The sequence below is a fragment of the Podarcis vaucheri genome (assembly GCF_965113315.1).
Source record: "Podarcis vaucheri genome assembly, chromosome: 13".
In the NCBI taxonomy this organism is placed as follows: domain Eukaryota; kingdom Metazoa; phylum Chordata; class Lepidosauria; order Squamata; family Lacertidae; genus Podarcis; species Podarcis vaucheri.
In genome coordinates, this window is record NC_138751.1 from 39052269 (window position 1) to 39075027 (window position 22759).

The 22759-nt window shown below is 48.0% G+C and overlaps 2 protein-coding genes across 4 annotated transcripts; one reads left to right on the top strand and one right to left on the bottom strand.

Moving 5' to 3' along the window:
- Positions 1-118: 118 nt before the first annotated feature.
- On the bottom strand, positions 119-21132 carry GARIN5A (golgi associated RAB2 interactor 5A). 2 transcript variants are annotated; one of them, XM_082194565.1, is made up of 5 exons: positions 20973-21132; positions 7410-7552; positions 6213-6397; positions 1900-2140; positions 119-354 (listed from the first exon to the last, which is right to left on the bottom strand). In XM_082194565.1, the coding sequence occupies exons 2-4, from the start codon at positions 7491-7493 to the stop codon at positions 1903-1905; spliced, it is 507 nt and encodes a 168-aa protein (XP_082050691.1). In that variant the 5' UTR covers positions 7494-7552; positions 20973-21132; the 3' UTR covers positions 119-354; positions 1900-1902. The 2 variants fall into 2 exon arrangements, with proteins under 2 accessions (XP_082050691.1, XP_082050692.1); XM_082194566.1 differs by lacking the exon at positions 20973-21132 and adding an exon at positions 10403-10424.
- On the top strand, positions 10477-18613 carry EMC10 (ER membrane protein complex subunit 10). Of its 2 annotated transcripts, XM_082194528.1 has the most exons (8): positions 10477-10663; positions 12320-12386; positions 13995-14107; positions 14933-15037; positions 16039-16220; positions 17076-17169; positions 17365-17454; positions 18488-18611. In XM_082194528.1, exons 1-7 carry the CDS (start codon positions 10526-10528, stop codon positions 17446-17448), a joined length of 783 nt encoding a protein of 260 aa, XP_082050654.1. In that variant the 5' UTR covers positions 10477-10525; the 3' UTR covers positions 17449-17454; positions 18488-18611. The 2 variants fall into 2 exon arrangements, with proteins under 2 accessions (XP_082050654.1, XP_082050653.1); XM_082194527.1 differs by lacking the exon at positions 17365-17454 and having other exon boundaries at positions 18488-18613.
- Positions 21133-22759: the final 1627 nt, after the last annotated feature.

Here is a 22759-nt window from a genome sequence, read left to right on the forward strand (position 1 = left end):
AAGGGGAGCAGTGACTGAAATTATTTGGCAGGCCACAGCTGAAGAAAGGGATCCATGATTGAGTTTTGAGGCTGGTCTGAGGGGATGGAACGGCCAAAGATCAGCCGAGTAGACAGCATTTGTGTTCACTGGTTTTATTGTGTGTGTGAGGGGGGACGAAACGGGGGTGCGGTCTCCTCCTTGGGCGCGTTGCGACGACTTCACGTGAGGAGGAACGGTGTCCGGGGCCAGGCAGCCTGCCAGGGAGGGGGACGTTCCTCTGTATTAGTTTCGGGGGACAGATAAAAGAAATCCTTGGTTTCCCCAAGAGTCATTGTCTTCTTCCTCACCTGGAGAACACACTTTCTTTTCCTCCTGATACAAAGCACAAAGGAAAACAGAGGGGGGGGGGGAGACAGATGTGGGAGGCAGACGAACGATAGAGAACATCCTAAAGTGCACTTGAGAAGTCAAATTCCCCAGAAACTATAATACTCTTAGGCCTAGCGGTCCTTTGTTGACTGCCTGGCCAAAGCCTATGGTTTGCTGGGCCTCAGAACTTGGAAGCTTCATCAACTGGTTTTCCAGAGTGGTCACAACTGGTTCCCAGTGTGGTGCTGGGAATTGTAACTGTGAAGGGTCTTCTAATTACGGTACAGTGGTACCTTGGGTTACATATGCTTCAGGTTACAGACTCCGCTAACCCAGAAATAGTACCTCAGGTTAAGAACTTTGCTTCAGAATGAGAACAGAAATCGTGCTCCGGTGGCGCAGCAGCAGCAGGAGGCCCCATTAGCTAAAGTGGTGCTTCAGGTTAAGAACAGTTTCAGGTTAAGAACGGACCTCTGGAATGAATTAAATACTTACCCCGAGGTACCACTGTACTCTCAGCATCCTTAACAAACAACAGTTCCCAGGATTCCTTGGGGGAAGTGGTATAAGGTAAAGGTAAAGGTACCCCTGCCCGAACGGGCCAGTCTTGACAGACTGTGGGGTTTGTGCGCCCATCTCACATTTATTGGCCGGGGGCCAGCGCTGTCCGGGGACACTTCCGGGTCACGTGGCCAGCGTGACATCGCTGCTCTGGCGAGCCAGAGCCGCACACGGAACGCCGTTTACCTTCCCGCTGGTAAGCGGTACCTATTTATCTACTTGCCCCCGGGGGTGCTTTCGAACTGCTAGGTGGGCAGGCGCTGGGACCGAACAGCGGGAGCGCACCCCGCCGCGGGGATTCGAACCGCCGACCTTTCGATCGGCAAGCCCTAGGCGTTGAGGCTTTAGCCCACAGCGCCACCCGCACTGATGCCAGGTGCAGATGTGAACATAGCCACTCCCAGACCCTCCAAGTGCCCCCATTTTCCAGGGACAACCCCAGATTTACAGAAACCGTCCCAGTTTTTGATTTGATCCTGGAATGTCCTGCTTTTCCGTAGGTCATCCCTATTTTTATTGGAGAAATGTTGGAGGGTGTGGAGCTATGCGACCCTCCAAGCTAAGGAGATAATTAACTATCCAACCTTTAGAAGACATCTGAAGGCAGTCCTGTATAGGAAAGTTTTTTTTTAATGTTTAGTGTTTTATTATATTTTATATATGTTGGAAGCTGTCCAGAGTGGCTGGGGCAACCCAGTCAGATAAGTGGGGTATTATTATTATTATTATTATTATTATTATTATTAAATAAATAGGATGCTTTCAGAGAAATGTCGGAGGGTATGCACTCCCAGGCTTGTTGCTGGTGGTGGACTTTCTGCACACATGCCACCTTCTGCCCAAAGGAGCAGCCACTGCTCTCCTCTGCTCTCTCCCCTGATGTACCATCATCCCCATAAATCTGGATGCTTCCTCGTTCTTTGGTGCACCTGGTGAATCGGGACCCAGGGATCCGTTGGCTTCTTTGGGAAGCGAGCCAAGACTCACCTACTATTGTCTGCTGGGCCTCCGGCTCTGCTGGTTCACTTGCTCGTAAGCGACTGGAGCGTCAGATTGGTGGAAACGCAAGCGGTAGAGCAGCCGTACCCACTGCCCAAAGACATGCTCTTGTTTGAGGGGGTGTGCCAGAAGTTGCAGGTAAAAGGTGCGGCCGTTGGCCAGGCGGATTTTGAGCTGGTATCGCGTCTCGTCGTGGATGTAGATCCGGACAAACTTCAAGGGCAGAAGCCTGGTGGAGGAGAAAGAAGTGTGCTCATCAGGAGAAGGTAGTAAAGGGTAAAAGCAAAGGACCCCTGGACAGTTAAGTCCAGTCAAAGGCGACTATGGGGTTGCGTCGCTCATCTCGCTTTCAGGCTGAGGGAGCCGGTGTTCGTCCACAGACAGCTTTCTGGGTCATGTGGCCAGCAGGACTAAACCGCTTCTGGTGCATGGAGGACCGTGACAAGTGCCAGAGTACACAGAAATGTCATTTACCTTCCTGCCACAGTGGTACCTATTTATCTACTTGCACTGGTGTGCTTTTGAACTGCTAAGTTGGCAAGAGCTGGGACAGAGCAACAGGAGCTCACCTCGTTGTGCAGATTCAAACCGCGACCTTCCAATCGGCAAGCCCAAGAGGCTCAGTGGTTTAGACCACAGCGCCACCCACGTCCCTACAGGAGAAGGTAGGGTGAGACACCTGCTACCCAAACCCTCCTATGGCACAAAAGGGCCACTCTCACATCAGTGCAGCAGCTCTGGAAATCAGGCTGTTGTCATTGGTTGTCATTCCACCTGGGTGCTCCCCGCTGCACTGTAGTCTCAACTCAAAGTGCTGGTGGGGATCAGCCTGAAAACCCTCAAGTTGCTTAGGCTCAGCGGCGTAGCGTGGGTTGTCAGCACCCGGGGCAAGGCAAGTAATTTGCGCCCCCTAACCCGGGGCAAGGCAAGTAATTTGCGCCCCCTAACCCCTAACCTGCCGCCGCTGCCAGCTTCTTCTCGCTGCTGCCTGGGCTGGTCTGGTGTGGTTCTCTCCCGCGCTCAGCGCTGCGCTGGGCGGCCGCTGCACTGTCCCTCCCCCAGATAGTCCCTCGCTCTCTCTCCGCACCGCACACCTGGCACCCACCCCCTCCACAGTGGGCGGCGACCCAGCGGCTTGGATCGGATTCGCACAGCCAGCACTGCAGTGAGAGAGAGTGAGTGAGCCAGGTAGGGGCAGAGAGCTGCGAGTGCGAGCGCGCCCCCCTCGATGTTGCGGCCGGTGCGGCCGACCCCCCCTGCACCCCCCACGCTACGCCACTGCTTAGGCTTACCCTAGTCTTTTTTGGTTAACAATTTTTATTTGTTTTTAAACACAATAGCCATTAAACCCTTACCTAGCAGTACATCTAAGGGTGCTTGTTGTATCCATTGTCTTTAGACATACACTTACACATTCAACATTCAAACGTAACCTCTCCACTGAGAGTACTGAGCGGTTGGTATAACAAGGTCTTGATTTGGGTCATTAACGTAGTTAAGGAAAGGCCCCCTGTGTCTTGGATGGTGTCTCTATTCGTGATGCCTTTAACTGCCCTCCTGTGTCTGGTGAGACACTTAATAATAATAATAATAATAAATTTTATTTATATCCCGCCCTCCCCAGCCGAAGCTGGGCTCAGGGCGGCTAACAACAATAAAATAGTACAACATTCTAAAATCATTTCATTATAAAATTAATTCAAATCAAATTGATGGCAACCATTAGGCTAAAGTTCTGTGAAGATTGTTAAAGGAGGGAGTCAGGCTGTGCCCTGGCCAAAGGCCTTGGTGGAAGAGCTTGGGCATTGCTGTATCCCAGATATTATTCTCCTGTATATTCAAGGGTATTTCAGCCTGGATCTTCCATTGCTTAGCTATCGCTTAGGGTGCTGTGGTCAGTAAGAAGCCTAGTACAGTCATGCCTTGGTTTTTGAACAACTTAGTTCCCGAACATTTGGGCTCCTGAACGCTGCAAACCTGGAAATGACTGTTCTGGTTTGCAAACTATTTTTGGAAGCTTCCACAACTTCCGATTGGCTGCCCGTTTGGTTTCCAAACGTTTTGGAGGTCAAACGAACTTCCGGAGTGGATTCCATTTGACTTCCAAGGTATGATTGTAGTTCTCTGTGGTGCAGGGTGGAGCTTAGGTCTATGTCCAAAGATAGCAAGGCTAAGGCAGGATTTGGAGAAAATACAAGCTAGTCAAGCAGATGAAAATTGTTAAGAGACTGTCTTTATCCATAGGGCCTTCTGAGAAGGCCCAGAAATGTCATCTTGCTTTGTCACCTGTACCCCAAGTCCTCTGAAACTGCTACGTACCATTGATCCATCTACCTCAGTCGTGAGGAACCTCCGGTCTGCGGGGTTTTTTAGATTCTATGTCTGGGTAGCCAATAAGGTTCCCTCTGGCCCAGTTAACTTCATTTCATTTATTATGTTTCTACTATCTATTTATTATGTTTCCACTTTTCACCCGCGCGAGTTAACAAAGCATTTGTTGTTACAAACAACAAATGACATAATGGAAGATTACGATCGCAACATGAATTGTATAAAATAATTAGCAAACCATCAGTGGAACAATTGCAAACCATCAGTAAAACAACCACCTTCTATAATACGTTCTTAAGAAAACACGACCCCCCCCCCAAAGGCTAAATAGCACAACCACAAGAAATTGTGAAATTCACAAAGCATTACAGCACTCGTAATCCACAAAACGATATTAACTACCGTAACAAAAACAAACTAAGGTCTGTTGAATTCACACACTCCCCACGACTCATGTTCTTCCACTTAGTTCATAGTCCATGGAAGCTTTTGCCACAGTAACTGTTCAATCTTTAAAGCAAGCACCACCGTTCTTTTTACTGAAACAGGTTAATTTGAATATGTTGGTTGTATCCAGAATCTGTTTCTAAAGCATCTGCCTGGGTTTTTTCCCCCTGAATAAACTCAGAGAAAAGGCTGGAGAATTACTCTGAGCATGTGCAGAGGGTCCAGACGCATCACTGAAACCAGGATCTGTCCATCTAAAGCAGTGACAGGGAACTTGTGGTCCTCCAAATGTGGTTGGACTAAAACTCCCACCAGCCCCAGGCAGCACAGCCAAGTACTATTTATTTTAGTTAGTTATTTATTCGATTTATATACTGTCCTTTATTAAAAGATCCCAGGGCAGTGTACCACATTAAGAACATATTTTATGGAGCACAATAATAACAACATAATACAGACCTTAATAATAGACAGCATACTAACAAAAAATGATTTTATTTTATTTTTACTTTTAAAAACTATTATTTATTTTTAATATCCTTTCTTTTCGGCTATTGCTATTATTTTTACTCTTTTTGGTTGGGAGCTGCCTAGAGTGGCTGGGCCAACACAATCAGATGGGTGGCATATAAAATTATTATTATTATTATTATTATTATTATTATTACTACTACTACTCCTACTCCTATTAACATTTACTACTATTATAATAATAACAGCCCCCTGCCCCACATTTAGCAGGCCATAGATTATTTAATGGCCAAAGGCCTGGGTAAAGAGGAATGTTTTCGCCTGGCGCCTAAAGACATGCACAGTGGTACCTCTGGTTGCGAACAGGATCCATTCTGGAGGCCCGTTTGCAAGATGAAAAGAGCGCAACCTGCAGCCGCGCATCTGCGCATGTGTGGGTTGCAATTCGCCACTTCTGCGCATGCGCGCAACGTCATTTTGCGCTTCTGTGCATGCGCGAGTGGTGAAACCCAGAAGTAACCCTTTCCGGTTGCCGCAGGAGGTAACCTGAAAGAACGTAGCATGAAGCGGACGTAACATGAGGTATGACTGTAATGATCTTGCCAGGTGAGCCTCTCAGAGGACAGCATTCCACAGATGGGGAGCCACCACAAAAAAGGCCACCCTCTGAGCCTCTCAGAGAGAGTGGGGAACAAAGAAGGGCCTTGGACGACAAGCACAGGGCCTGGGGAGAGGCATCCATAAGTACTGAAGTCCTGAGCTGCGACTAGGTTATGCTGGGAGTCATCTGGCAGGCCACAGGTTCCCCATTCCTGGTCTATGGTAAACGGGTAGGATTCCATAATCTGGAAGCAGAACTTCCATGCAGCCTTGAGATTCCAGACCTTCTCTACGCCTCCTTCACCATGATTTAAGGCGGCTACCCTGGGAACACAGCCTTGAAAACAGAACACACTGCCTTAAAAGCAAGACCCACTGGAACCTTTGGGACTTACCTCTGAGTTGTAGGGATGCTCCAGGACTGCGTGGTAAGTGCTGAGAAAGGGACTTACCCAAAGAGCTGCAGCTCATCGTCGGGGCCTGGCGATGCTTCAGGATTGGGACACTCGCACTGGTACTGCCCTGTTAAGCATGAGCCGGGTCGGGCCAGCAACATGAGATCTGGCAGCTCCAGGCTTGGGCTGGTGGCAGCAATGCCCACAGTCACCCTGTTGGCTATGTCTCCTGTCTTGGTAACCTGGGAAGAGAGAGAGTCCCTTTCTCATGCCTTCACAGCGACTGTCGCTAAAGAACATCTTGGGGCGGCATTCATATGAGGACTATTAAAAGCAAGGAAAAGAGACATCTGGTCCTCCCAAACTTCAGGGAATTCCCCAAGCACTTAGTACCAGCTAAAACACAGGCGAGGAAACCCAGTGGTGTAATGTGTATGGGGAGGGGGGAACATAGGGACGGTTGCCCTGGGCGCAAAATTGTTGGGGGGTGCAACATTTTTCTGTGCGAACTAGGAAGTGACCTCTCCAGACAACAGAATGGATCTTCTTTTCTTACCTCTGCAGCTGCAATCTCCTGGGTGATGCAGATGCTTAAAAAAAAAATAATTCTAAATTTTCCAAAAATAAGGTAAAGGACCCCTGGACAGTTAAGTCCAGTCAAAGGAGACTATGGGGTGTGCGATGGTATGAGCTCCAAAAATATAAGACAAATAGTCAAACATTTTCAAATATTCTTTCCCTTGGTAATCAACTTCCCTTCCACCCTTCCGTGGTTTCCTCAAATTATCTATTACTGCTGCATATTATAATTATTACATACCTTCTTTTCGCCATCTTATTCTCAGAGTAACTTTTTTAAAAACCACATGATGTATTTATGAATTTTATGTACTTAGAATCATTATAATCCAGAAGATCATAAAATATGTTGTGGAGAGGAAAAGTGCCATCACCCAGGCTGTATTGCAATCCTACACATATTTATGTAAGGTGAATCAGTTGATGAACCAACTGCAACACATCTGAATAAGCTTGTTTTAGTCAAGTGGGCTTGCCAGGGTTATATCAGTGGTGTTTGGTGGGGTGGAAAATAGGAAACCCAACACTGGGCGGAACCAACTAATTCGCTTTGCACTGCATTGGCTGTTAAGTATGAAGGCAGGCAGGTGTATTAGGCTGATGGCAGACCTGGGTTGCTTGGGGCAGTTTGCTCTAATGGGGCAGCCTCCGCTGCGAGTCAAGTACCGAACTCACCTGCATGAAATTGCTTTCAAACAGGGGACAATCCTTCAGCAAGCCATATTCCCCGGTAGCTAGGCACCTCTGCAGGTCTCCCATTCCAAAACTTGGGACATCCAGTGGGCACAAAAGCGGTCCGGGCTACTGCAGCCTAGAACCTGTTTGGAGAAGAAGGAGGACATGGGGAAAGTCTGAAAGTGCCAAGAAATCCTATTCTGGTGTTTTGTTTTAATGTTTAAAATGTTTAAAAGTACTTTTCCAAAAAAACAAAACAGAAACCAGAGTCCTTTTTGTTGGGGATAATTCAGATGGAAATTCCCAGGTGTCAATAAAGGTTAATACTGCGGCCCGTGTTTTGTTAGCCCCCAAATGGAAAATGAACAAGGTCCCAACTGAAGAAGAATAGCAACTTAAGCTGACAAAATATGCGCAGCTTGCGGACCTAACATATAGAATAAGAGAACAAGAACATACGTTTAAAGAAGACTGGGAAATGTTTATTGAATAGATGGGAAATAATTGTGTACAGCTGTGAAAACGTTAGCAGCATTAAGATAAATTCAACAGTGTAAATGAGTTTTGATGGATGCAATAATGGAACACTGAATGGCTTAGTTTATGTAAAATATGCAGGGATTTATGCTGTGCAAAATGAACAATGGAAAGAGAAGAAGGGAAGTCTTTGATATTTTAAGGTTGTTTCAATGAATATTCTAAAACGTGAAACAGAAAAATTAATAAAAATTATAGAAAAGGGAAAAAAGGCAGGGGGAAGAAATCCTGTTCTGGTCACAAAAGACAATTGGGAAACAACAATGTCAGCTTTTCACCATTGCAATGTAACACCAGCCAAACATCACAATATGATGATACAGTATGTTGAGAAGTGGAGGGAGGAACAAGCTGCATCTGCTCCAGCCCTGTGAGGCACCAGGGTGCAACTGCCTCAGCTCCCTTGGCAGGAGTGGTGGTAGTTTCACCCTGGGGACTTTGGCAGCACATACTGTATAGTAATTGCAAGTCAATGGAAAACAGCCTCAATCTTACACTGGACGTTTGGTACCACCTACTATGGAATATAGCTATAATGGGGGGGGGGGATTAAGATTTAGACAAGGACTAGAAGATCCAGACACTTTTTATATGATTTGGCATCCCTTTAAAACATATACAAGTGTCCCTATTTTCCAGGGACAGTCCCGGATTTACAGAAGCCGCCACAGATTCTGATTTGATCCTGGAATCTCCCTTAGGACAACCCTATTTTCACCGGAGAAATGTTGGAGGGTACAGCGTTAGGTGATCTCCGAGGCAAGGAGATAAGTAACTACAGTGGTACCTCGGGTTAAGTACTTAATTCGTTCCAGAGGTCCGTACTTAACCTGAAACTGTTCTTAACCTGAAGCACCACTTTAGCTAATGGGGCCTCCCACTGCCGCCACGCCACCGGAGCACGATTTCTGTTCTCATCCTGAAGCAAAGTTCTTAACCCGAGGTACTATTTCTGGGTTAGCGGAGCCTGTAACCTCAAGCGTATGTAACCTGAAGTGTATGTAAACCGAGGTACCACTGTATACAACCTTTGGAAGACATCTGAAGGCAGCCCTGTACAATGAAGTTTCTTGATTTTCTTAATGTTTTTATATATGTTGGTAGATGCCCAGAGTGGCTGGGGCAACCCGATCAGATGGCGGGGTATAAATAATAAAATGATTATTATTATAGAATAGGACATCCCTATATTAATGAGAGAAATTTTGGAGAGCATTTGACAGCCACCCAACCTCTGCTTTAAATACGTCAATGAAGGAGGAAATTGTGGAAAAGCTGATTCTGAAACCCCTAAAAATGCAGCCAGTGCCCAAATTCATATGGAGAGAGGACAGAAGCAACAGAAATACAGACAGTAGCCCCTTCTGTCTCGATTTTTATCTGCTTGACCAGCCATCAGGGAAACCGCAGACTGCTCCCCAATCATCAGTGGCTAATGTTGGGCAAAAATAAATAAATAAATAAATAAATCAGAGGAGGGTAATAAAGAGCTCATGGTTCTGCAAGGCAGTAGCGGAGGCAGCGTGTTGATGCACAAAACCTCCATTTGTTCTTTCTTCTCCCCCCAAAAAGGAATTTGCCTCAAGCAGGGCCGGATTTAGGTTTGACGAGGCCCTAAGCTACTGAAGGTAATGGGGCCCTTTATATGTCCAGCTGTCCTTTGTCAACAACAAATTGTCGCTGTTTTTGTGTGTTGAATATATGCTATATGGTAACTGATGGACCTAATAGGTATGTAAAGCCATTTGCACGTGCAGAATGTAGGTACCCTATACCAGGGGTCTGCAACCTGCGGCTCCGGAGCCGCATGTGGCTCTTTTACACCTTTGCCGCGGCTCCGGGGCGGATACTAGCGAGGGGAGGAGGCGCATTGTGTGCCCCGACACTCCCCACTGTGGCGGGCGCTGTACAGGCTGTGACATCGCATGGGGGCGGTGCGTGCGTTAGTTTTGCGGCTCCCTTTTTCCCCCCTTCGGAAACGGGTCCAAGTGGATCTTTTTGTCTTAAAGGTTGCAGACCCCTGCCCTATACTGTATCTAGAAATGAGCAAACCAGTGGTATTTTAGGGAGCAGGATAGCAGGCAGGGCCCATGACTTACATTAGAGGAGCCAACACAACACAAAACACTGTTGCTGTACGTAGGTTTTATTTTATTTAGTTTTTTAGCTTATATTTTGGAAATGTAAATCTATTTTTTTCTTAATTTTTTTGGGGGGGGCCGCCCCAAGAGAGTGGGGCCCTAAGCTATAGCATGTTTAGCTTATACGTAAATCCAGCACTGGGTTCAAGTCAATAGGATCGCAGCCTAACTAGTGCACATTTATTGGGAGGCGACTGGTTCCCCTCCGCCGCCACCTGCTCTCCGTCCACCCAGCAAGCTTCCCGCCTTTTTTTTAAACCGGGTAACAATCAGGGGAGGAGGTCCAGCCCGTGCGCACGCGCGCGCGAGCCAAACCTTCGGCGGCCTCCGATTGGCTCTTTTCGCCTCGCCGAGACGCCTCGGTTAACCCACGCCTGCTCCTCCTCCCATAGTGCCTTGCGGCCCGCTCCGTCACGTGACAGGGAAAAAAAGGGAGCAATGGCCGCCGTGGGGGCCGCTGGAAGGCCTTCCAGCCGCTCCCTCCCGGTTTTCCTCGCCCTCCTCCTCCTGCTGTCGTCGCCGTTCCTCGCCCGGGCCGCCGGAGCCGGGAGCTGCCGGGGGGAGTCGGGCCTCAGAGTGAGTCTCCTGAGGGGTGGGTAATTAATATGCAATGAGGGCCGAGCGGGGATTGGCTGCCGGGAGACCGGCTGATTAGTATTCAAGAGCGTCTGCCGGGTCAGAGGAGACGCTTGCTTAGTCCTGCGTTTGGCTTCGTACGGCGGCCGGCCAGGGGCCCCTGAGAAGCCCCATAGGCAGGACACGGGGGCCGCGGCCTTCTCAGAGCGTACGCACCACGTACATTTAATCACGTTTCCCCTCCACGCACCCCAAAGAATCCTGGGAACTGTAGTTTTCTTAGGTAAAGGTAAAGGGACTCCTGCTCATTAGGTCCAGTCGTGACCAACTCTGGGGTTGCGGCGCTCATCTCGCTTTATTGGCCGAGGGAGCTGGCGTACAGCTTCCGGGTCATGTGGCCAGCATGACTAAGCCGCTTCTTGCGAACCAGAGCAGCGCGTGGAAATGCCGTTTACCTTCCCGCCGGAGTGGTACCTATTTATCTACTTGCACTTTGACATGCTTTTGAACTGCTAGGTTGGCAGGAGCAGGGACTGAGCAACGGGAGCTCACCCCGTCGGGGGATTCGAACCGCCGACCTTCTGATCGGCAAGTCCTAGGCTCTGTGGTTTAGACCACAGCGCCACCCAGCACCCTTAAGCAACAGTTCCCATTGTAAAGCATGGGGTGCTTTACAATGTATAGTGTATATACAGACAGGTTCTGGAGGTAGCATAGAGCCACAGTGACTAGTAGCTTTAACTTCCAGGAATTTGTCTAGCCCCGCCCCACGTTTGGATCTGTTCCAGGTTGTGACTGTCGCAGTGTCTTGTGGCAGTGAGTTCCAGAGCTTTTAGCTTTCTTCTTTCTGAGGAAGTACATTGTTTTGCCCGTCCTGAAAGTCCTAGCATTCAGCTTCCTCAGAAGGCTTGAGAAACTTGGGTGTCTGATTCGAGTGTTATAAGAGAGGGAAAACAGCCTCTCTTGTCCACTTTCTCCTCTTCAGACGTAATGAGTTCCTGCTTAGAAATGAGGCAACTGCTCCAGCATAAGTTCCACAGGGTGTGGTTGGCATCACCAAGTTGGGACAGGTGAATTTCCAGTGACTTGAACTGGCTGCTGTGGGGCTAGAGAGGTGTTTTTCTTTGCACTTAGCACAACTGTTACCTAATAAAGTCTGTGTCATACTTCTTGCAAGTCATTTAAATGGGTGGAAAACCTGTTGCATACACAGTATAACGTCTCAAGTGGCATTTTATGCATCTGAAGTGAGCTCTAGTCTAAAAAGGGTTGTCACAATGAATCAGTTAGTCTTTTAGCTACTATAATATTTAGTTGTATTTACATGTCATAAATCTACATTTTCTGGCATTGCCCATTGTTTTCACCCTGAATGAAAATATCAGTATTTTGTAATCAGTGTATGCCACCAAATCTGTGAGAGTCTGTTCCCAAGCAATATCTGAAGAAGTGTGCATGCACACGAAAGCTCATACCAAGAACTAACTTAGTTGGTCTTTAAGGTGCTACTGGAAGGAATTTTTTTATTTTGTTCCCAAGGCTTGTTAAATAGTTAGACATGTGGGATATGGGAAAGAACGGGGGCACAGCAGAGGATGGGGACAGAAGCCGAAAGAATATCGGAATCAGTCTCTGATCTACCTTTGTTCCTTCCAGCCTGGTGAGGCCCGTGACACTGAGGCCTGTGGACTGAACCTGCAGCTGGAGCATTCATTTGAGTTGGGTGAGTTGATGGGGTAGGAATGGACCCAAGGGTTTGTGAAGCCTGATTAGGCAACATACCCAGGGTGGGTGAAGGTTCATGGCATCAGGCTCATCCACAACCTGCACACGCTCAGCTGAATGTCTGTATTGTATAATCATAGAATTGTAGAGTTGGACGGGATCCGAAGGGTCATCTAGCCCAACCCCCTGCAATGCAGGAATCTCAACTAAAGCATCCATGACAGATGGCTATCCAGCCTCTGCTTAAAAACCTCTGATGAAGGACAGTCTACAACAACCTGAGGGAGTTCATTCCATGTGTTCATAAATGTATACATGCGGGGATCTTTTCATTTGTGTGCAGTTGTATGCATGCGACTCACCATGGATATTTTGTGATAATGGGTGCTTGGCATTGCAGAATTATTATGAGATTCCTGGTCTGATGGCCCTACTGGGTTCAGGAAGGGTGCATGTTGTTCATTAATGTGGGTTTTCGGGAGATTTCCCCTAATTTGCATGTGGTAATATGCATCAGGGAATTTTCAGTTTACTTTGGGGGAAAATCTGATATCCCAGAAAGTGTTTTGATTTAGTATGCTTATTTTACTTGTAAGCATAGCTAACAGTTTTGAAACTGCCAGGCTTGCCTGATGCATTTGCAGTTGGCATCAGTTCACTATTACTAATGAACTTATGAAACGGGGGGGGGGGGTCCATTAAAAAATGAAGCACCCCACATTGCTGCTGCTGCTGCTACTGCTGCTGTTGTGCCCCTCCCAGATACAAGCTTGGATTTTATCTCCTGCCACAGGCGATGTGGGGTGTAAGTCACCCTTAATGTTGTATGTGAAGCAGAAGAGGAAGAGATTACTTTGTAGATGGATTTTGCTTTGGGTATGACGAGTGAGGCTTGAGAAGGCCTTCTCCAGAATGTGGGCTCTAGTCCATGAAAGCATAAGTCATAACTTTCCTCTTCCATGCACTCTTGCAAAACCCTGGCCCTCGTCCATTCCATTTCCCCCAGCAGTACTGTCACTCAAAAGCACTGTAAGTTTCCCAGGCTAGCTGAGAGCATGGGAAGCCCTATCCCCTCTATTCTGTTCCCAGTTCCTGGGAAAGGTGAAGTGAAGCACCCCTACCCTCAGTTGGAGCAACTGCTGCATTGAGGAAGGATTAAAGAAGAGTCCGTCTGCAGCTGTCCAGCACATTCACGTGCCTACTTTCGCCCAAGAATTTTTGACTACGTTTGTCTTCCAAAAATAGAAGTTCCTTAAAAATACGTATTTTAAAATCCACCAAGCAATTTCTTGTTTCAGTCTTCAACAGTCCCTGCCTATGTAACTCTTCTGCGCGCACCTGTTCTCTTTTTGTGCTACACTGGGGTCTAGATGGGCTTGGCTTGATTGTTGTTTGCATTCCACCTCTGACATGCTGGTGAGAAAAGGGACAAAGATGTGTCGCACCAGTGGATTTCTGATGGGAGGTCAAGTTGGAACTAAGACTCTTGGGATCTCCAGATTTGGGCCTTGCTGGTCAGGAGGTATATATAGAAAGAGGCATGGGATTCGTCCTACTGGAGTTTGACCGTGATCCAGGGCCCTGTGGGATTTTCTTTCTCTTTCAGATGACAGCATCCGGTTCAAAAAGCGGGGCACCCTCTTGTGGAGTGTGGGCCCCGACTCCAGCCTCTCACTAAGCCAGAAGCAGTTGTCTGAGGAAGAGCGCAACAAACTCAGGGTGAGTGTGGGTGGAAGAGGAGAAGCCTTGCCTTCACCAGGAGAAGCAGTCTGAGTTAGCTAAGGGGCACTTTGAAAGAGGGCAACTTTCTTCTAGTGAGGGTGAGTCATGGATGGAAGGGGGACTTTGGTGATGCTGCACTTGGGGTGTGTGTTGTGTGCCATGCACCTGCCAGCTACCAGCAGGATAGTGTGTCTTCTTCTTTGACGATCGCTCGTAGCTAAGTAAGATTGTCTTCCATAAACACAGTTTTAACAGTGAGCCCGTAAGTGACTGTGGAGGCCAATTCTGGATCCACACATCCTTCCACAATGGGGACATAGGTTTCTGGGCGGGAGTTGATCACGGTGAGGGTTTGCCAAGCATCCCTTCATCTTAGCGTGTTTCTCCCTTTCATCCTGAGTTCGAGCATCTTCAAAGCCCATGACACCTTGGTAAAGGCTGTTTTCCAATTGGAGCGCTCACAGGCCAGTGTTTCCCAGTTGTTGGTGTTTATGCTACATTTTTTTATGGTGACTGCCTCTGAAAGAACTGTAGCATCCCAAGGGCCTTTTTTTTTTTTAAAAAAAAGCAAATTTCTGCCTATCCTGATAGAAGTTTGTAAATACTTCACCTTCCCATTATTTCCTTCTGTATGTTTTTAAAGGCTCCAAATTACTATCTGAAAGCAAAATAAGCCATGCAAAACTAATCAAATGTATTCCAGTACCATTGAGTTTTGATTGTGCAGCCTTGATATGGTTCCTTTAGCTGGGGTGGGGTTTGGGGGAGTTGGGCGCCTTGTGCCTCCTTTCTACTTATGCGTCTCTTCTCCACAAACCCCAGGAAGTGGCAACAGAGGGTGGGATGTACCGTGTGCGGATCCCACGGCGGCCCCTAGGCAGCATGGAGGAGGCTGGAGTTGAATACGTCACCTCTTTCATCCGAGCGGTGAGTGCCATTCATGGGGAACCCTGGGCAGGGGTCCTATTTTTCTGCATGTGGGGAGTGCAGATGGAGAAGCTGAATTCTGCCCAGCATCTTGGAGCGACATCACCTCTTTGCCAGAACACCCACAAACGGGTGGGTTTCTTGCTCCCATATACACCTGCCTGGACTTTACAGTCGGGTAGAGGTGACTTCTTAGCAGCACTGCAGGCAACATTTGAGAGGGCATTCTCAATATTGACACTCAGTTGTGGAGTCCCTTCCCTTCACAGATTGCACTGGCACAAACCCTGATGGGCTTTCAGTGCCAGGCAAGAAAACATTTTTGCTCAGGCCTTTGGCCACACTGGATGTGGAGTTGCATAGCCTGCCCCTCTTTGCCCCATTGAATTATTGTATGTGAAGGTGAGCTTATTGTTTTACAGGTTTTCTGTACTTGGTTTTCATTGTGTATTACGTGTTTACATTTTACACTGCATCCTGCCTTGGAATTGTTTTAAAGGAAGAGCAGTCTAAAAACTTGCTAAATAAGTATCTAGCCTAGGCACATGAGAGCTTTGGAAGTGGTTGAGGGTACATGTATCTTTTTGGGGAGTTTGAGAGAGGGAGAGCCAGAAATGTGGGGAAAAATTGGCTTGGTTCCTAAGTTAGAAACTTGTCTATGGTGCTTCCTAAAGACGCCAGGGGGCTGATTCAGCTCCAGAAGAAAGGAACTCCTTCCTTGTTGGCACAGCTACCAAGAACCCAACTCCTACATGTACTTGGGGTTTGATCATCATTATCCTCTAATCTTAAGAAACTGGCAAAATGTAGGAAGACAGTGGCCAAGTTCAAAATGAGTCTGTCTCTGGACAGAGCATTGCCTGTTGTGGGCTCCATTTACTCACCACCGGTGGTTTTTTTAGCTGAGCTGAGGAATGCCAGCTTGCGTCCCATTGCTTGTTTGCGTTGGAGCAAAGGGTAAGATGGTCAACAACTTCTGTCTGTCTTCCCCTTCCTTGCAGTGCTCCATGGTGGAGTCTCATCTGTCAGACAGGCTGACTGTTCACACGGATGTCGCTGGCAACATCATTGGTCTCTCCATTGTCACCATGCCCAGTTCCTGCCATGGGGCTGAGGTGGAAGATGTGGACCTGGAGCTCTTCAATACCACCGTCCTCCTCCAGCAGCCCATACCAGCAGCTGTGTGAGTCTCTGTGTGCAGTTAGGCAGGGCTGGCAGCAGGGGTTCTGGTAGGCAGCGAAGTAGGTAACGAATGAATGGAACTCACTGCCACAAGATGTGGTGATGAACACTTGCTTAGATGTCTTGTATAAATGAGGGGAGGGACTGCAGAACATTGCTTTGTGTATTATTAATATTATTACTTGGTCCATGGAGAAAACTGTACAGTGGTACCTTGGTTTGCAACCATTTTGGATTGTTGTTGTTTAGTCGTGTCCAACTCTTCATGACCTCATGGACCAGAGCACGCCAGGCACTCCTGTCTTCCACTGCCTCCTGCAGTTTGGTCAAATTCATGCTGGTAGCTTCGAGAACACTGTCCAACCATCTCGTCCTCTGTTGTCCCCTTCTCCTTGTGTCCTCCATCTTTCCCAACATCAGGGTCTTTTCCAGGGAGTCTTCTCTTCTCATGAGGTGGCCAAAGTATTGGAGCCTCAGCTTCAGGATGTGTCCTTCCAGTGAGCACTCATGGCTGATTTCCTTAAGAATGGAGAGGTTTGATCTTCTTGTAGTCCATGGGACTTTTTGGATTACAACCCATATTTTTTTTGAGGCCCCATTGGTGAAAGCGTGCCTTGGGTTACAACCTGTTTTGGTTTACAACTGGACCTCCGGAACGGAATATGATTGTAAACCAAGGTACCACTGTATTGAAATGTGTTGGTCATATCACATGTTGTAATAAAAATCCATTTATTTTTAGCAGCAGCATGAGGATTTGCACCTCTCTCTCTCTCTCTCTCTCTCTCTCTCTCTCTCTTTTCTGGCTTTGACTTCTTCTTTTTTGCCACTGACAGCCTTTTGCTTTCTTCCCCAGCCCTGAGACGGCAGCGTTTATTGAACGCATGGAACAAGAGCAGGCTCAGAAAGCCAAGAATCCGCAGGAGCAGAAATCTTTCTTTGCCAAATATGTAAGTGGGGGTGGGGAAGAGCAGCTGCCCATCTCCTCCCTTCTCTTCCTCTCCCCTCCATACAAAAATACAGAATAAGTTCAGGAGTCCGACTGCTGGCTTGACTCTGAATCTGGCCAAAGCACTGCTCTTGGGTGAGGGTGGAGGGCGACCCCTGCTCCCTACTCTGATATCTGTTCTCCCCAATCCCTGCAGTGGCATTTAATTCTGGGCGGGGCAGTGCTTCTCCTAGCAACCAGCTCTGCAACGGCCCCTCGGGAGCCAGGACGACAGCCCTGAGCAAAAGTAAAGCCACACTCAGCTCATCTTGCTTACATCTTCCTCCTGCACACCTTCAATACTTTTCGGTGCTCCCCTTTCTCCCTCCCTCCCACACCCCTGCCAATATCTCCCTGAAAGGACACCCCCACACACACAAAAAGCCTTTCCTGTAAGCCTCTTTCTGTCTCACAACCTCTGTATCACAGATGAGAAAGCTTTAGCCCTCCAGGTGAAGGACTCCAACCCCTGTCAGCCCCAGGCAGCATGGTCTGGGGTGATGGGAGTTGTAGGATGTTATAGGAGTAACACCAGGAGGGCCCTGGGTTTCCCACCCCACTGCTGTCTATCAAGGTGGAGGGTGCTTAAGGTAGATAGATGCATCTTCCCCCATTCATCACCTGTGGATCGATTGACTCAGTGGGCTGGTGTTCCATTTTCTAGTCCCTGGTACAGTACATTCCAAGAACAGCCAAAGCCTTCGAAAGCTTGTTGCCACGTTTTGTTTTGATTTCATTTTCCTACTACTTGCCCTGCTTGAGTCAAGAAACTCGCCTTCTCTGCCCCCGGTTGGATAGCTAACTCTTTGTGAAAAGAAAGCAAGGCTCATTTTATGGAGACGGGAGTCTAGCCCTTCCTCTGTGTCCTTTTCCGTTTCGTCCTGCCAGGCTCTCGCTCCCCTGCACCCCACCAAAGCATGGCAGAATCAAAATTCCCTTTTCTGGTGGAAGGTCCTTCCTTCTTCATGGGCACAACCCCCTTTCCGCTGGCTGTCACGGAAACTTAACCATGTTTAATCCCTGGTGGCGGGAATCTTGTGATTGGGATTTGGAAAAAGGGGCCGTGTCTGCGTGCCGTTGGGGAGGGAGGGATACATAACATGGAATGGCGTTTTGGTTTTCAAGTGAACCCTCTTCCGGAGGCAAAGTGGCTGATTGGGGTGGGTCAGACCTTGAGGGTGGTGCCATTGCCCAGGAGGAGAATTCAGGGCAGGAGCGGGTGCATTGCACAGGAGGGAAAGCCTCTTTTCAGCTGGAACCTCTTTCTCTTTCTCCCACAGTGGATGTACATCATCCCCATTGTCCTGTTCCTCATGATGTCTGGAGCACCTGACGCGGGGGGACAAGGAGGGGGCAATGGAGGCAGTGCCGGGGGAGGGGGGCGGTGAGGGGAACCTGCCTTTCCTACGTTATGGGAAGAAATCGTGTAAATAAATATTATTGGAGGAAAATGGCATCTCTCCTAGTTTTGATTTGTGGGGGAGCAGGGCCAGGATCGTTCGTGAAATAAGTGCTGCTGGAGTTGGAGAGGAAATGCCAGCTTGCCCCCTCCTGTCAACCCAGGTAGATTCACTCCCAAGTAACCACACTACTGTGTCCCTGGGCACCCTAATATTTATGTCCGAGTGACTCAAATTTTGCCTTCAGGATTCAGAACAGGAAATGGTTATCTGACCAAGCCCTGCAGTTGAAACTGTCCACAGTTCTACACTGTTGTATCCCTGAAAACATGAGGACTAGGAGCTTGCTGGGTTAAAAAAAAAAGATTGTAGAAGATATTTGTAGGATGCCTTTGTTACTAGCAGAGGAGATGAGGCTGAAAACAGTAGTACAGGGAAGAGATGTATAGGTGGAATCAATAAGTTACAGCTGGCTCTCCTGATAATACTGAAAACAAAAGGAACAACCGACAACATGCTCAAAATAACCCAGTTACCAGGTGCCACAGCTCTATCTATGGAACCGAGTGTGTTTTTGCCAATTCCCGTCCGGACAAGGAAAGAGGTGGATTCAAGCCATCCGCTTCTGTGCATTTTCTAGAGCAAGGGTTCTCAAACTTTCCATGCAGACCTGCCTGAGATGGCTAAAGATTACTGGGATTGTCAGTCACAAACTGGTGGTGCAGGGCACAGCCGGTCACAAAATGGAGGCAGGTGGAGGCAGATTTGGGCATAAATTAGCAACGACCAGCATCATGCTGTTATCTAATCCATTGAATTAGCTATAGATTATTTGCCATAGTGGTTTCCTTGTGGCAAGGAGTTTCATAATTAACCTTTTCTCAAGCCAAGCACAGGCATTTGCTCTGGGAGTTTTGCGATGCAGCTTCCACATTTTAGGCAGAATTTGCTCACCCCAGGGCTCTAATTAGAGAAGCGTAGTCTTTGCTATTTCCCCCTTTCTATGTGCCTCTTGAAGTAATTTTTAGCCATCTCCTGAAGCTTCTGCTTTTGCTTCCTAAGAAAACAACCTTGCCTGTTTCTTTCATCCATCCTCTCTGGTCCTTTTACATTCACTTCCTATGGCAGCCCCTGTAATACTCTTCCCTTTCTTTTCCTGGTTTGGTGGTGGTTATTATTATTTTATCAATAATACCTTTCTATCTCACTTTTTAATTTCCTTTGACACTTCCGGCCTTTTCTCTTGAGAAGGGGGGAACCTCCCTGCCTCCAAACCTCTCTCTACTGGCTATCTTTGCTCAGTACGTAAGGAGTGACTCTAGCTGGCATTAGTTCATCCAAAAGGCTTTGGCAGGGTTAGAGAGCAGGGCAGGCAAGGAAGAAGTATTGGGCAGGCTGTTCCACTGAGGCCCACTTGTGCATCCCAGCTGGAAGAACTCCTAGAGGTCAGGGGCAGAGATGGGAACTGCTCTCGCTGGACTTAAATCCCAATTGAATCTCGGATGCTGTTTGTTGCAGGCAAGGGCAGGAAGTGTCCAGCAGAAGAGTCCGTAGTTTCTTTTCAAAAAGTGGCTCTGGGAGTTTAGCTTCCCATCCATGTGAATGGGCTCATTTCTACCATGGGCCCTGTGCTGCTGCTTCACTGACCCTGGCTTTGGCAAGTGGCCGGTGGGAAGCACTTCATTTGCTTTGGCAGCAGCATCAACCTTGGCTGGCTAAACCGGCCTCTGTAAGAAGGCAGCCTGTCTCTTTATGAGCAGGGGAACAAATCAGCTATGCAATGTTGCCTTCACCCTTTAGTTCCCAAGGCTGTCCTATAAGGTCAATAACCCGTTCCTAATAGGCTCTTGCCCAACCCTGCGTCAAACGCTTAGCAGGCAGAACATTCAGCTAGATGGGTGGAACGTCTTGGAGAAACTTGCAGACTTGATGTCTGGCTTTGAGTGGAGCTGGTGTGCTTGTTTAATCAGGAACTTTGTCTCCTCCTCCATTGAGTCATGCTAGATTTTGTGGCTGGAATGTGAAGTGCTGCTTCCTTGGAACACTTTGAATGTCCCGGTCCCTTAATGTGGGGAATGTGCATCCACAAAAAGGTGAAGAGCTATGGGCCAAGATAGCAGCAACAGCTTCCCTGAAGCTCCAACCAACTAAGGCAAGGCAGAGAGCAGGGCCTTTCTGCACCATTGCCAGATAGTTCCAAATATTCCAGGTTAGTTGCCTTGTAGTAGTTAAGAGGGGGAGGACGTGACAGGTAAGACAGACATGCAGTAAGTCCCTGTCGCTTGTTGGACAAAATGAGCCACTCCCAGTTCTTAGCAACTACTGTGAACCATATATGAGCGTTGGCCGAGACTGTGCTGCCTACCTGTTACGACCCAGAACCCAGAACGCATGGATCCCCCGTTGTGGTGGTCCTGGCCGGTGTTCTTCCATGCTGCGTCCCTCACGATTGTGGGTCACTCTTGTGGCCCCGCTGGGCTTCCTGTAGTTTCCTGTCCCTGTGTTGCCGCAGCAACAACAAAGGAACAGAACTCAGGAGTGGGGAGGAGTTCTAGAATGTGGGGTGCACAGGAAGGCAGACAGAAGGTATTTGGCTTCCTAGGGTGGGGGGTGGCCTAATTGTGGAGCTTGGACCCAGAACTCTTGCAAACAGGAGGATCGTGTGACTGAATGTGGAACTGGTGGGGATGAGAGCTTGGAGCTGTGTGAAGGAGAGTCCATGAAACAGATTGGGCTTGAATTAGGAGTCAAGCGAAGGCCCCATGTCTGTTTAATATGGCAAGTAGGCTGTGAGGCGCCACACAGCTAGTATCTTACTCCAACAGTCTGCCTGGAATAAACTGAAGGGCTGCACTTTTGCTTATATTGTATAATTCTGCTTCCAAGGCGGTTCACTGGGGCAGTTGTAGGAACTGGCGAGTTGGATGCAAGCCAAAGGGGTGATCAAAATGCCGCTATGAAAGGAAGCGAATGTTGTGCAGGGAGTTTTACTTGAGGTGGTTTTTTAAAAAAAAACTTTTTTGGATACATGAGGTTTCAGCTGATGTTGCACATCTGTCCCTGGGCTTTTCTTTGCATTCACCAGACCTAGAAACCAGAGGAACTTTTGTTCCCTGCAGAGGAAGGCCAAGGCATTTAGGCTGCTGATTCTGCAGTCCTGCACCTGCAACTACTTAGCCTGCCCTATATCTCTTCCGCAGGGTCCAGACCGCTGCACTTTAAATAAAGATAACCAGCTGCAGCTGCAGCACATCTCTCCTGCTCATAGCTGTGACGGATTCTGCAACTTGGGTGCTCCACTGGGCAAGAACGATGAATAGTGGGTTTCTGTTCTTTTTCACGTAAGCAGTGATTGTGTTTTTAGGACAAAAGGAAGAGCCTGGTTGCGGATGCAGGGTCCAGTGGACCCTACTCTTCTATAGAGAACCCCAGATCCTTGCTCCAGTCTTTTCCCTTCTTGCTGATTTAAGTACATTCAGAGTCTACCCAGTGGGATCAGAGAAGTATTGATCTGTTGGTCTAGTGGGATCTCCAGCTCCTTTGCTAGCCCAGCTTCCTGAGCCTCTTCTCCTTGGAACAAGACAAGGCCAAGAACTGAACTACCTTACAACTGTTTTATTTATATCTGACCTGAAGAGTCCTTACTGAGCCTGACTCCTTAACATTGCAACGCAGGCAGGGTCAGGCACCATTTACAAGGCCAGCTTTTGTAAGTTAAACCCCAAGAGGGGGCTGGTAGCGGAGGGACAGAGATCTCTTCCTCCACCAAACCTGCTGTACTTTTGTGTTGAGCATTTTGCCTGTTTACGTACCTGAAAGTAATTCTCTTGCTTCCTATGGCTACAGTTGCTGCATAATTAAGCAAGTCCTTAAATAAACAGCAACTGTAAAAGCCCTTGCTGCTTAGCGGCCTGGGGATGGGGTGACCTGTGGCCCCCTTGACCTGTTGACAGCATACAGTATTTTTTGCTCTATAAGACTCACTTTTTCCCTCCTAAAAGGTAAAGGGAAATGTGTGTGCGTCTTATGGAGCGAATGCAGGCTGCGCAGCTATTGCAGAAGCCAGAACAGCAAGAGGGATTGCTGCTTTCACTGCGCAGCGATCCCTCTTGCTGTTCTGGCTTCTGAGATTCAGAATATTTTTTTTCTTGT